Here is a 13,791-nt window from a genome sequence, read left to right as displayed (position 1 = left end):
ACTAAATTTCAAGACACAATACATTAAAAGGAAGAACAAACTGAAATACCACAACTTACTTTTAATATCCCATAAGATGTCTTGTTCTGGAGAGGCTGCAAAAAGGATGAAGAGTCGCATAGTATCAATGCCATACAGCTGGACAAATTTCTCAGGATCTATCCCATTGTGCTTGGATTTACTCATTTTTTCCCATGTGACCTGCACCTTCTCTTTAGTTTTTACGTGAACTGGTCCCGTCTCTAAACATACAGAACACATTCAGTAATTCAACTTCATGTTGTTCCCTAAACATCTGAAATAGCAAAAATTAATATCAAATCCATCTTTGGTGTTCTTCAGGAGTTTAAAAGATAAATACTTATTAAAGAAGGAAACAAGTCCCTTCCCTACTCTAAGATTTTAACTCAAATGACATCATTTAGGGGGCAGGGGCACATGACTGAGCAGGGACCGGATCAGCCCATCCGCCAGGACCCCCTTAGGCCCCAAGGGAGGCGTACCCAGGCCTAGGGTCAGTGAGGACCTAGTCAGGGAAGTTCTAGAGGGACTGGACGTATTTAAATCAGCTGGTCCTGACGATCTCCACCCCAGGGTGCTGAGGGAATTGGCAGAGGTCATTGCGGGACCCCTGACATGGCTTTATGAGCACTTGTAGTGCTCTGGTGTGGTGCCAGATGACTGGAAAAGGGTCAATGTGGTCCCCATTTTCAAAAAAGGACCCAGGAAACAATAGGCCAGTCAGTCTTACCTTGATCCTGGGCAACCTTTTTGAGAGAATTATCCTGGCACATGTCCACGAGGGGCCAGCAGGGGAGGTTATGCTTAGGGGCAACCAACATGGGTTCATTTGAGGCAGGTCCTATCAGACCAACCTGGTGGCCTTCAATGACCAGGTCACAAAATCCTTAGATGCAGGTGTAGCAGTGGACGTAGTCTTTCTGGACTTTAGGAAGGCCTTCGACACTGTCTCTTACCCCATTCTCATTAAAAAACTAGGGGACTGTGGCGTCAACACCTACACAATAAAATGCGTCACTAACTGTTTGGAGGGCCGCACTGAGAGAATGGTGGTGTACGGGTCATTTTCAACCTGGAGGGATGTGGGCAGTGGGGTCCCCCAGGGCTCAGTCCTCGGACCCGCACTGTTCAACATCTTCATCAGTGACTTAGACAAGCACCCTGTTCAAATTCGCAGATGACACTAAGATGTGGGGGGAAGTGGGCATGCTAGAAGAGAGGAATAGGCTGCAATTGGACCTAGACAGGTTACAGAGGTAGGCAGATGAGAACAAGATTGGTTTCAACACTGACAAGTGCAAGGTGCTGCACCTGGGGAGGAAGAACCAGCAGCATACCTACAGGCTGGGGAACTCCCTTCTCATCAGTGCAGAGGCAGAAAAGGATCTTGGAGTCATTACCCATGCCAAAATGAACATGGGCCAGCAGTGTGGGGACACAGTCAGGAAGGCTAACCACACGTTGTCATGCATCCACAGATGCATCTCGAGCAGGTCCAAGGATGTGATCCTCCCCCTCTATGCGGCACTGGTCAGGCCGCAGTTGGAGTACTGCATCCAGTTCTGGGCCACACACTTCAGGAGGGATGTGGACAACTTGGAGCTGGTCCAGAGGAGGGTCACCCGCATGATCAGGGGCCAGCAGGGCAGGCCCTACGAGGAGAGGTTAAGAGATCTGAACCTGTTCAGTCTCCACAAGAGAAGGCTGAGGGGGGGGATCTAGTGGCCTGTTACAAACTAGTCAGAGGGGACCAGCAGGCATTGGGGGAGTCCCTGTTCCCCCGAGCACTACCAGGAGTGACTAGAAATAACGGTCACAAGCTGGCAGAGGGTAGATTCAGACTAGACATCAGGAGGCGCTACTTCACAGTCAGGGCGGCTAGGATCTAGAACAGCTTCCAAGAGAAGTGGTGCTGGCTCCTACCCTGGGGGTCTTTAAGAGGAGGTTAGACAAACACCTTGCCGGGGTCGTTTGACCCCAGTACTTTTTCCTGCCATGGCATGGGGTCGGACTTGATGGTCTGCTCAGGTCCCTTCCGACCCTACCAACTATGCAACTATGACTTTTATGAAGAAAGGCTGAGGGAACTGGGCTTATTTAGTTTGGAGAAGAGAAGACTGAGGAGGGATTTAATAGCAGCCTCCAACTACCTGAAGGGTGGTTACCAAGAGGGCAGAGCTAAACTGTTCTCAGTGGTGGCAGATGACAGAACAAGGACCAATAGCCTCAAGTTGAAGCAAGGGAAGTTTAGGTTAGCTATTAGGAAAAACTTTGTCATAAGGAGGGTAGTAAAGCACTGGAGCATGTTACCCAGAGAGGTGGTGGTACCTCCATTTTTGGAGGTTTTTAAGACTCGGCTAAACAAAGCCTTGGCTGGGATGATGTAGTTGGGGATGGTCCTGCTTTGAGCAGGGGTTGGACTAGATGACCTCCTGTGGTCCCTTCCAACCCTTATTTTCTATGATCATAATATTTCCATCACATAAGGAAAATAAATGCATTTTTCCTTTTTGCAAAGGATGTTATGTCAATTGGCATAGGGCAGGGCAATGCGGGGAGAGAGGGTGGAGGGTAGGAAAAAACCCATTGCCACTACAGCCATACAACTGTGCTGGCTGAAAGACAGAAGCGGTTTTGTTCTGCAGCTGCCCTGGGTGCCCAGCTGCATTATTATGCCTTAGCCCACTACTCATGAAAGGCACCAGTCTAATAGCACTGGAGATTCAGGGCCCGCACGCATCCCGAATTTTGCATTAGTATTGCTATACCACTGCAAATCTTTCACTGAGATGCATTGCACAGGGGTAACGTATGACTTGCCCTAGGCTTGGTTTACAGGTTTCAGCTGGGCCAAGACACATTGTTCCAGTGCATCAGCCACAAAAGGCAGCACTGGCATATGTGCTTCAGTGTAAAAACATCAAAGAGAGGTAAATTCTACCTTCCAAGTAAAGAACAAGTATAAACACAAACAATGGGAGATTTAAGTTTCATGCTGCCCTTCAGTGATCACATGCAGGGGTAGAGAGTAGCTTGTTCTATACCCATTATATCCATATCTTATCCATTGAGACTGGTATCAACTGTACCACCTACGGCAATGGTTTTTCAATGCAGATATCTGCTAACTGTGCCCACCAGATCGTTACAAGTGGGCTAGTGAATAGTTGTTATAAAATATAGATTTTTTTGGTCATTTTGGAGCTAGACCCAACTGAAGTAAAAATATAGTTCAATTATAGGGTCTGAACCTGATTAAGGGCAGCAAGATTAATATTTTCCCTGATGGCACGCTCAGCATTATGTACACAACTCCAGAACACACACAAAAAGTCAATCTTTGTCTTAAAGTTTATAAGGATTCACTTCTCACTGCTGAATTTTCCATGCACTATGACTTGTACATCCTTTTTTGCTAAGCTAGCCTTTGACCTTCTGGATGCACCTGTGCTGGTTTTCCCACACAGTCCCCCTTACCAGTGAGATCAATTTCCTCTCGCTTCAAATATTGGCCTGTTGTTGTTAGTCTGAAGGTCTCACTCTTGATGAGGCCTTGGACCAAAATCTTATGAAAAGGCTCCCTGAGGACAAAAAGAAAAGGAAACTTATCTGTTGAAAAGTGTGGCCAAGAGCATTCTTTACAGTAAACCTCAGGATGCTAAACCAATTAAAATACAATTATTTGATGAAAGAAGCATTTCATTGTACATGCACAATAGAGACAAGATTTTTGCCTCAATCAGCATTGGGGGGAAAAAAAAGCTTGTCTTAGAGTCTTAGATTTGAGTACTAGCCCAGAGCAGGTGGTGGCTCAGCTCCAGCTTTGGCCCTGGGCTTCAGGGGGAAGGAAGAGGGTTGGGAAGCTGAGTTACTGCCTGTCTCAGTCTGGGATGACCTGTGTGAAAGGGGAGTGGGTACATGGTAGGGAGAGCGTGGAAGAAACTATGCAGCGGGGAGGGGAGGCAGAGGAGACTCAAGGGAGTGCAGGGAAGACTGACTGCCTCTCCTGCCTCTACCTCCCACTCTTACTGCTTACCTTCACCTTTTGCTTTGACACATGCCCAGGACATGTCATTGCTGCTTCTCCCTGGTGGGTCTGGACTGTGGCCCCTAACTGTCCCAAAGCTATAGCAGAGACATTCAAAATGTAAGGGGCAAGGGGTTGCATGCGATGGAGGGGAAGGCGGCAAAGGAAGCATATGCCAGGGTGGATATGCATGTGGGAGAAGGGGTGGGGGAAGCAAGGGGTGGGAATCTGGCCTCTTACCCCCTACCACTGCCCTTCTCACCACTGCTGTGGGGGGTGGACAGTGAATTTAAGATATTTGGGTAAATGCAGTGCTTACTGTATCGAGAAATACACATGCTTGTTCATATCCTGCATAAATTATTGTGTACTGATATAATGTTATTTTAATACTGCAATCTTCAAATTAGAGATAAAAATATGATAATCTTTACTGGCACAACTCAGGAGCTTCAGTAACTTTAAGATAAATTTGTAAAATGTTCAAGTTGTCAGGTCTGACTTCTTCACAATCAAATAATTTTAACTGACTCTGAACTTTGTATTGAAATAAATGGTTTTAGCTCAAACTCTTAGTGCACATTTCCTTTTTTAAAAATTAGAATACATATTTTTTCAGCAAACAAAACATTTATATACTTGATGGTCAATACTGCAGAGCTTGAAAAATGACAAAGCCCTGTTGTGGGAAAAAGACAACAAAAAATGGACATTAGAAACTAATAATGTAGGAAACTTCAAATTAGACTAGATTAATATTTTTTTTTCTTTTTGGCACAAACAGCATTAAAACCTTAATATCTTGGTAAAAATAAAAGAAAAAGAAAGTGAACAGCACAACATTTATGGATAACAGAGGTAAGCATAACCTCTGAGAGAAATGGTGTTTTCAACAAATGTATTATAAACAAGAAACTGTTGATGAATTAGTTTCAGTTAACAGACACACCATTGCCACCATTTCTTTTTAGTGAGTTAGTTTTTGTAATACATTGATCAGATAACTGCTGTTGTAAACTTTATTGAAAAGAGCAACAAAGAAGTTCATCTCTGTGGCACTTGCTAATTAGTGCTGGCAACTAAAACACTGTTCCTTCAACAGGATACGCGTGCTTAACATTAAGCACCTGAGTAGTCTCATTGCCTTCCATCAAAGTAAGTCTCTGCTATACATATACACAGTACAAACAATACATCATAGCCCTTGTATCTATTATTTACTGTTTCCAAAAGGTCACAAAAAATCATTCTTTTATGAAAAGGCAACAGCTGAAGTAGATTTCTACATTGCAATTTATAACTATAACAATTCATATTCCAAAACACTGTTTTAAGGAGTTATGAATTAATTTATAATTATTACCATAATTATAAAATATAACCTTGTAGAAATGCAACTGATTATGTGAAAGGACAGTCATTTATTTTACAGAATAATTTTATTCTATAAATATTGGATAGGAGCAGCCTGGATTATGTATGATATTGTATCTCTAGTGTAACGTGATTTACTTTCAATTGCTACCACAATGCTGGAGCAACAGGTTATTTTAAAGAGAAAGGAAAAATAGTATTTAGGAAGGCTGCAATTTTAGCAGTCATTTTCTTTGCTCTGTCTTTCTGTTACAGACATATTTATTATTAAGACGAGAGTCTCACAGACTGAAGTCTGTAACCCTATCACAGAACAAGTAGGAAGTAAACACGGACTGGGAGAAAGCAGGCCTTGTTTTAAATACTAGCAATTAAACAAAGTAAGAAAATTACAAAAAAGTGATAAATAAAAGGATTAAATCTCCCTTACCCCCACATATTATTTGGGATGACATTTAAACAACATTAATCTTACGTGGGAAAGTAAGTTAAATAGTCAGAACATCAAAACATTGTTAACTTAACGAGAAGATATTTTTCAAGGAACGCTTACTTTTAATGACATGGTGTTAGTTCAGATCAGATGCCATGTCATTGCAAGTTAAAAGGAGGAATGTGCATTTCTAATTTATGTTTACAGGAAAGAGAAGCAGGACAGATGTAATACCAAATATTTTACCATGTATGGGGAAAACAGAACACATTTGAATGGAGTCGGAGACTACAGAAGGATGGAGAAATGCCCAGCATCAGAAACTCAGTCTGTGGAAGGCTCTGGTGAAGATACGAGAAACAAATGCAGCTGGGTAGTGAATTTCTTCAGTTGATCCAGGAGAGCTTTTCCTGAGAGACGATGTTGTCTTGGCTCCACCACATGGTCACACACAGAATCACATTCTGCTGGAAGCAGCATTTACAAAGCCTCTGAACTAATATCTTTATAATATCCAACATTCAAAATTTTGGACAGGATCAAAGTCTGAAAAGCATTCCTATTATAATTCTTACTTTTTAGTATATTTTTTACAGGATTACGCACGCTACATTATCTCCCTCACATGAACCAAAGGAGAAGACAGGTGGGGAAAAAATGGATCTGGTGAGCTACTTTGTTCTGAATGGAAAGACAAAGAAACAACAGCATCTTAATGTAATGCTGACGCAAATGTTGCGACAGAATGTCATGGCTGGGCCTCTTGGCTTTGTGGATGACACCAGATAAACAGTTCAACTCTTAAAGGTTACTACACTCAAACTGATTAATGATTCCAGTGAAATAAACAGAAAGGTAATATGAATTTTGTCATAATATGATGAATGACATATTTCAGACTGCGAGAGGTTTTGTTGCTGTGCAGGCCTGGAGCAGGGTTTTAAGGTACATTCCAAAGAGGTAACTGGGAAAGTTGTTTGACATATCACTCAAGCACAAACTCAAAAGAGTTGCCAAGTCTGCAATCTGACTGCTGACTTTGGTCATGGACACACACAGCACTTAAAACAGTTTACATGTGGTTTAAATCTGAGGTGACCAGATATACAAGCCTTTTAAATCAGTTTAAATCTGCCTGGAATGGTTGAAAAACGTATTTGAAAAATCAAGCACTACTGGAACTGGTTCACTGGAAACTAGTTCAGCGTTCTGTTGAACACCAATGCCGCTGACAGATGTGAAAAAAACCAAACCCAGAGCTTTACCAGAAGAGGAAGTGCATCAGTTTGACCTGGCTCGCCCAATGTCTGTATAGATCACACGCTTCCATGGGGCTTTGATCTTATAGCTGATTTAGTTAGCTATCAGATAAAAGTGCCAAAAGGCCCAGCTGAAGCACATGATCTATACATTGTTGGGCAAGCTGGGTCAAACTAATGCAATGCTTCTTCCAAGTATGCATTGCGCTTGGAGCAGGGGCACGCCAAGTTGAAAGTAAAACGCTATTTTGTTTTGTTTTTTCATGTCTGTAAGCAACTCAAGTGTTCTGTGACACTGGCCTGGTCACTTTCAGTTATCCCATACTGCACTACTCTTCACTTGCCCCCGTAACTACTGCAACGGGCCCCTCTAGTATGCAGCCAGAACTCTAGTGCCCCACTGTTTTTGGCACTTTTTTCAATCAGTTGGCTCCCTTGCACTGCTTGTTCAATAAGGTTATCTTTCTAACAACCAGCTGTGGTCCCTACTAGATTGGATTGCACCTCCTCCCCATAGCCTCTGGGAACCAAAAAGTGTAGTATCAAACACTCCTTTCCTGGCACCACCTGCCTATCCCCCTACCCCCTCACCAAGTCTGGTTAATATACTGCAGACTTTGGTCAACTGCAGGCTGCTGAAGTTTACTGAACCTATCCTAAGCATAAGTTATGCTTAGGATAGAAGTAAAAGCAGAAAAACAGATTCCCCCCACTTCCTGGAACTCCAAAGCATGGATGCAGGCACACCCAACCCGCTCCTACCGGCCCACTGCAAGCCATGTTGGGCTGGGTGCTCATTCCTATCCCTTGGATAGGAGCCACAGCACTTCATACAACTGTGAACTAGTTCCCGCTCAGTAACATTTTGAAGCGGTTCAATTGCTGTGTCCAGCCCCTTTGATCTTGGCCTGCCTCCCTAAAACAGCTGTTTTTCTATACAGGATATTTCAATGGGGTGAAGGACGAACATGACTGGTAGACAGTGAACTTGTCAGTTTGAGCACATAGCACAGAGATGAAAGTCCTGCTGAAGAGTGCATTCTGCTCTGTGCAGGGAGAGCGGAAGACTATTACCACACATATAAAGGACTTGTTGAGAGAAAGCTGGAGGTACTCTATCCAGCTAAAGTACTGATGAATGATGAGCTCAGAGGAAGAGATAAGTTCAGAAGTTGTCTCTCAAGACCTCTGTTCTTTATGAAGCTAAGACTGTGTTCCTTGCTTCCTTGCCAGACTTCAAAATGTTTAGATTAGAAGAGTAGAGTGCCCACAACTGATGAGGAAACCTGAAGAAGCAGGTGTAGATCCTGAGCAGGGGATTACATTTAGGAGGTTTCAGAGTTTTGTAGTCTAAAATGGTTGGATGAAAGTATCCCACAATGTATGGAAGGACATGAGCCTAGGAGTGTGCCGAGAAATGCCATGGCTAAATGCAGTAATTTGGCCATATAGAACCTAACTGACTTGGAAGGTCTTTGTTTCACAACACAAATAAATATTAAGGAAAACACTCAACAACCACCAGTCCTCCTTACAATGGTCACTCAGCTGCCTGAATAATCTCTCTATACAATTATAAAAATCATTTAATGTTTACAGTGAGCTCTTCTGAAGTCAGAGTGGTTGCCCCACAGCTGTAGACTTTTTTCTTATGTATTACAATGTGGCATACTGTTTTGAAAATACAATAAAAAGGAATGCAACCTTTTCCTATAGTCTTAGGGTTGTGGTTATTTAGCACTCTCACAGCAAGTAGGCTTGTACAAATAAGTTCAACTAGGTACACAGATTTTTCTTCTATTCTGAAAAGTGGCTATCTAAAAATGACACCCTCTCTATGCCATTTTCTCATTCTGAGCATTAAAATAAAATTTCTTAACCTAATTAAAACCTGTTATTGCTTTTTAGTCCTTCAGGGAGAAGAAATTGGATTCCATTTAGGCTCATTTATCAAACAGAATTGATTCCTATATTCCAGTGAAGCACCACATTTGACTCTTACTTACAGCAAAAACCCCACTAGAATCAGTGCAGTTGAAAAGATGTGCCTGAGGGTCCTATTTATCCTCTTGAATCAGTGTTACTGGAAAAAATGAGCAAGAAGAACATAGTTTGACAGGATTTTTTTAAAATCAACTCCCTTTTCAGGCATCTTTTTAACATTAGATACAAATACTAGAAGTGCACTGATATATTGGTGGCATATCGGATTGGCACTGATAAAAGGAAAATTAACATTATTGGCAATTGGCTTTTTTTGGCTAGTATAGCCAACAATGTCACCAATAAATGCTGTGTGCATGTGCAGCATGCATGTGTGTCAGGAATGCAACCTGGCGGCTTGGGGAGTAGTCTCCTACTGGTACGTCTGTGGTGGGGAAGGGACATTGGAGGCACAGATCGAGGCCCCCACAGTGATGGAGGGAGTGGAGTGGGGGCAGAGGCTGCCCAGCCAGGTCAGTGAATGCTAAAAGTAAATCTCAGGATGTCATCCTTCCACTGTACTTGGCTTTGGTGAGGCCACAGCTGGAGTACTGTATTCAATTCTGGGCTCCACAATTCAAGAAGGATGTCGAGAAGCTTGAGAGAGTCCAGAGGAGAGCCACGTGCATGATCAGAGGGCAAGAGAATAGGCCTTATGATGAGTAGCTGAGAGCCATGGGACTCTCCAGCCTGGAAAAGTGCAGGCTCAGGGGTGACCTGGTGGCTGCCTATAAGGGGTGTGGCATCAGGATCTGGGGGAACATCTGTTCACCAAAGCACTGCACGGGAAAACAAGGACCAATGGTCATAAACTCCTCCGTGACCGTTTTAGGCTGGACGTAAGGAAAAACTTCTTTACTGTCCGAGCCCCCAAGGCCTGGAACAGACTCCCTCCAGAAGTGGTGCAGGCACCTATTCTGGACTCTTTCAAGAAAAGTTTGGATGCTTATCTTGCTGGGATCCTTTGACCCTAGCTGGCTTCCTGCCCCTGGGGCAGGGAGCTGGACTTGATGATTTTCAAGGTCCCTTCCAGCCCTAATGTTTATGAAATCTATGAAATGCGACCCCAGGAGTGGGGCAGAGCCATGGACAACTAATTTGGGCAGTGTGGGCAGTGGGGAGGAGGAGTGGCTCCCTGCTACTGCACGCACCCCCAGGGGAGGCATGGGGGGCATGTGCCTGCCCTGGATAGGCTGGATTTGTGCGCAGGGCAGAGGCGGCCTGCCTGCTGCAGGCTCAGGGCCATAAGCTCCGTCCCACTTCCAGGTTTGCATTTACTACTGTGGCTGGGCAGTGCCTGCCCCTGCCCTACTCCTTCCCTCACCATAAGCCCCAATGTGCACCCCCTCACACCTCTTTCCTCCCCCACACCTCTTCGCCTCCACAGACATATCAGCAGGAAGCTGCTCTCCAAGCTGCCAGGCTGCATTTTTGTAAATTGGCTATTGGATCGGTTGGTTGGATCAGTTACTGGATATGGCTGGTTAATAATTGCCATCATATTGGCCAAGAAAATCCTTATCCATGCACCCCAAACAGATGCCTCATTTTACTTTAACGCATATTTGCTGTTTGAGTAATGAACAACCCTTCACTACCTCTATTGTCATGAATACTGTGCTCAAAGTGGACAGAGTTAAAAGTATCTCTGAACTTGGCATTTCTGATAAAAATCGTCAACCTAATACTGCATTAATATTATATTAAAAATCTGTTAGTCCAGGTTTTTAAAAAACATCCTTTTTAAATGATTACTTAACAGATTTGTGAGTTAAAATGTAGGAGTGAAGTGACACAAAATATTATGTGGGCAATTCCTCAAGACTTGTAATGGTATCAGTTAATAGTCTTTCGTAGGTGACAGCCTACTTTGTCAGATCCTATGAGTGGACATCAAACAAGGCAGGCTACTGTTTACAAAAGCTCATGCCTCTCTGAACCTGTTGTCTCTGAGGTGACACCTTGCTTCACCATGTTACCTATAGAGAAAGGCTCTAAAGTTCTTTCTTCTGCCAGGTGCAGTGTATTAAGGAGACAGGAAGTGCTGGGGACCTCAATCTCTCCTATACCCTTTATAATAGAACCAACCTCTGGGAAAACAGAAAGTTGTTCAGGGAGGGGCTGGCCGAGAAAGTTCTTTTGTGGATGTGACATCCTTCTGTTTTAAACCATCTTAAGTCTCCACCCTTCTGGGAATGGTCTTTAAAAGGGAGTTTTTAGTCTCCCAGGAAGACATCAGGTCAAAAAGTGAGCCTAGAAATGTTTGCTGAACATCAGGTCAAGTGCTCAATGGAAACAGAAGCCATCTATGGTCAAATGACTATGTAATAACCTATAACAGGGGTGCTTAACCTCTGGCCTGTGTGCCAAATATGGCCCCTGGAACAGAACCATGGCATCTGGCCTATGGGACTCAAAATGTTTGGTGACCAGGAGGTGGCCATTAATACAGCGGCCCACCTGCCCCATCAAATTCCCAAATGTGAAGACCTGCATGGCCCATTGGAGTTGGGCTACAAACTCCTTCCCCACTAGGAACCCACCATGGGGCTGGGTGGGGCAGCCACGCCCATCTACCAAGCCATTTTGGGGGCCCTCTCCCACCTACTCCTTTCCCATGGGGCTGGGTTGAGTCTAGGCTATATTCCCTTTCCTCCACAGGGCCAAGTAATGCCTCTTTCCCTCTGGGACTAGCTTGGGGCCAGGCTGCCCCCAGCCCCCTCTGCGTGGCTGAATGATGACCACTGTGCCTACCCTGCACACTGGATGAGGACCACTGGCTGAATCCATCCCACAGGCAGGTGGCACACTGTCCATCCAGCCCAAGGGGAGAAAAGGTGACCTTTAGGATCATTTTAAAGATTCAAAAGGCTCATTTTCCTCAATATTTTTTCTCTCATGACTGCCCAAAATCTGATTTGGTAGCAGAAACAATGTGCCCTAGAGAGCTCAATGCCCATAATATGTACAGCAACTGTTCTCTTTTATGTCATGCTATCATCTATGGACTCAAGTAAAGCATGGGGACTTCACAGGAACTACAGGCTAAGAGATCACATCAGCAGTGAGCCCTGGAGGATTACCTAGTAGAGAGCACAATGCCACATTGTGCAATAGGGCTGTGCCTGCCACTCCCACATACTTTCCCAGCTGGAAAGGGCTAGTCTAGTTCATTTCCTGTCTTGTCCTTCTAGTATGCACAAAGAGGGCAGGTTTTCCTTCCAAACACCTGGATGGAGAGGGGGATGTCAAGATGAAAGTTTAAGCTGAGTCAGAAAATGTAGACTCACATTCCCTATGTCAAAGATTACTTCTGCCATCCTTAACTCAGAGCCAACTCCAACCCTCAGAGAAGGAAAATGATAAGGCAGATATTACTTGTCTGCAATGGAAAAAGCAGATAAAGGAAAGAAAATCTGCCATCAGCTAAATATATTTTCATATATTTAACCAATATATATATATTTTATATTTAATATAGGTTTATATTATTGGGAACTATTTCACACGTTTAAGCACTAATCCTGCAAAGACTCATACAAATGCTTAACTTTCCACGTGGAAAATTAATGTGACAACTTACAGTGGACAAAGTTAAGCAAATTGACATTAAACAGCATTACTCAGTCAACTTTGGCATCCTTTCGTCTATGGGAGACAGTGGATATTGCAGCCTATGACATAGATGATTTGCAATGTTTCACGTGACTGAATAGTTCAATCCAAGATCTGCATGACCTGTAGTAGTGGTTACAAATGTATATGACATGTTGGGTGGTTTGGGAGCTGCTTGCTTCCTATGAGATCTTTTCTCTTCATGCTGTTGGAGCCAATTTCTGTCATGGACTTTGATGCCCTGGAGGAGACAATGATGCCACTTGTTACAGTCACCTGCCAAGGTTTCCCATTAGTCAGGATTGATTCCAAATGCCTTCATATCTGACTTGCATGTGTCTTTGTAGCGAAGCTTGGGATGTCCTGTTGTTCTTGTTCCTCCTGATAGTTCCCCGTATAGCGTGTCCTTTGGTATGCGTCCATCTTCCGATCTGATCAGATGGCCTAGCCAGCACAGTCATCTGTGTTTGAGTAGGGATGTCACTCTTGGTAAATTTGCCTTTTGAAGAACCTCTGCATTGGTAACTTTATCCTGCCATTTGATGTATGTGGTGTAAACAGTGCAGGTGAAAGCTGTTTAGCCTTTTCTCTTGAGGTGCATAAGCTATCCATGTTTCCCCACCATACACGAGAGTGCTGAGTACGCAAGCCTTGTACACTTGCATTTTGGTCTTGATGGTAAGCTTTGAGTTGTTCCATGTTCTTTTAGTTAGTTCGCTGAAGGTGGTCGCAGCCTTTCTGATATGAACATTAAGTTCTTCATCCAGTGAGAGGTTGGTAGTAACTGTAAAACCTAGGTACCTGAACTTTTGGACTACTGCTAGCTGCTTCTCACTGAGGATGATTGATGGATCTTGTGGAACTCCCTGTCCTAGTACAACTGTTTTCTTTATGCTGATAGAGAGAGCAAATGCCTGGCAAGCTCTTGTGGGCATTAGTTAATTATATATGTAAGTTTTTGTAGGATAAGGGTCTAAGGCCATATGTAACCAATATGAATCCTGAGCAAGTTAATTGTAAAATGCAAATGAAACATATGTATGTAAACAAAAAATAGTAGTAGAAGCTGCAAAAAACCA

General features: G+C 43.6%; 1 protein-coding gene across 2 annotated transcripts in view; it reads right to left on the bottom strand.

The window, feature by feature from the left end:
* The window catches only part of LARS2 (leucyl-tRNA synthetase 2, mitochondrial), a 144,376-nt gene that overhangs the window by 52,519 nt on the left and 78,066 nt on the right, over positions 1 to 13,791 (bottom strand). For both annotated transcript variants that reach the window (XM_059728766.1, XM_006261950.4), the window contains exons 15-16: positions 3,499 to 3,602; positions 60 to 242 (exon numbers count right to left, since the gene is read on the bottom strand). In XM_059728766.1, coding sequence (XP_059584749.1) covers positions 60 to 242; positions 3,499 to 3,602 — 287 coding nt within the window. The remainder of the gene's footprint in view (positions 1 to 59; positions 243 to 3,498; positions 3,603 to 13,791) is intronic.

Source organism: Alligator mississippiensis, chromosome 5 (genome assembly GCF_030867095.1).
Source record: "Alligator mississippiensis isolate rAllMis1 chromosome 5, rAllMis1, whole genome shotgun sequence".
NCBI classification, from domain to species: domain Eukaryota; kingdom Metazoa; phylum Chordata; order Crocodylia; family Alligatoridae; genus Alligator; species Alligator mississippiensis.
This window is presented reverse-complemented; position numbering and strand designations above follow the sequence as displayed.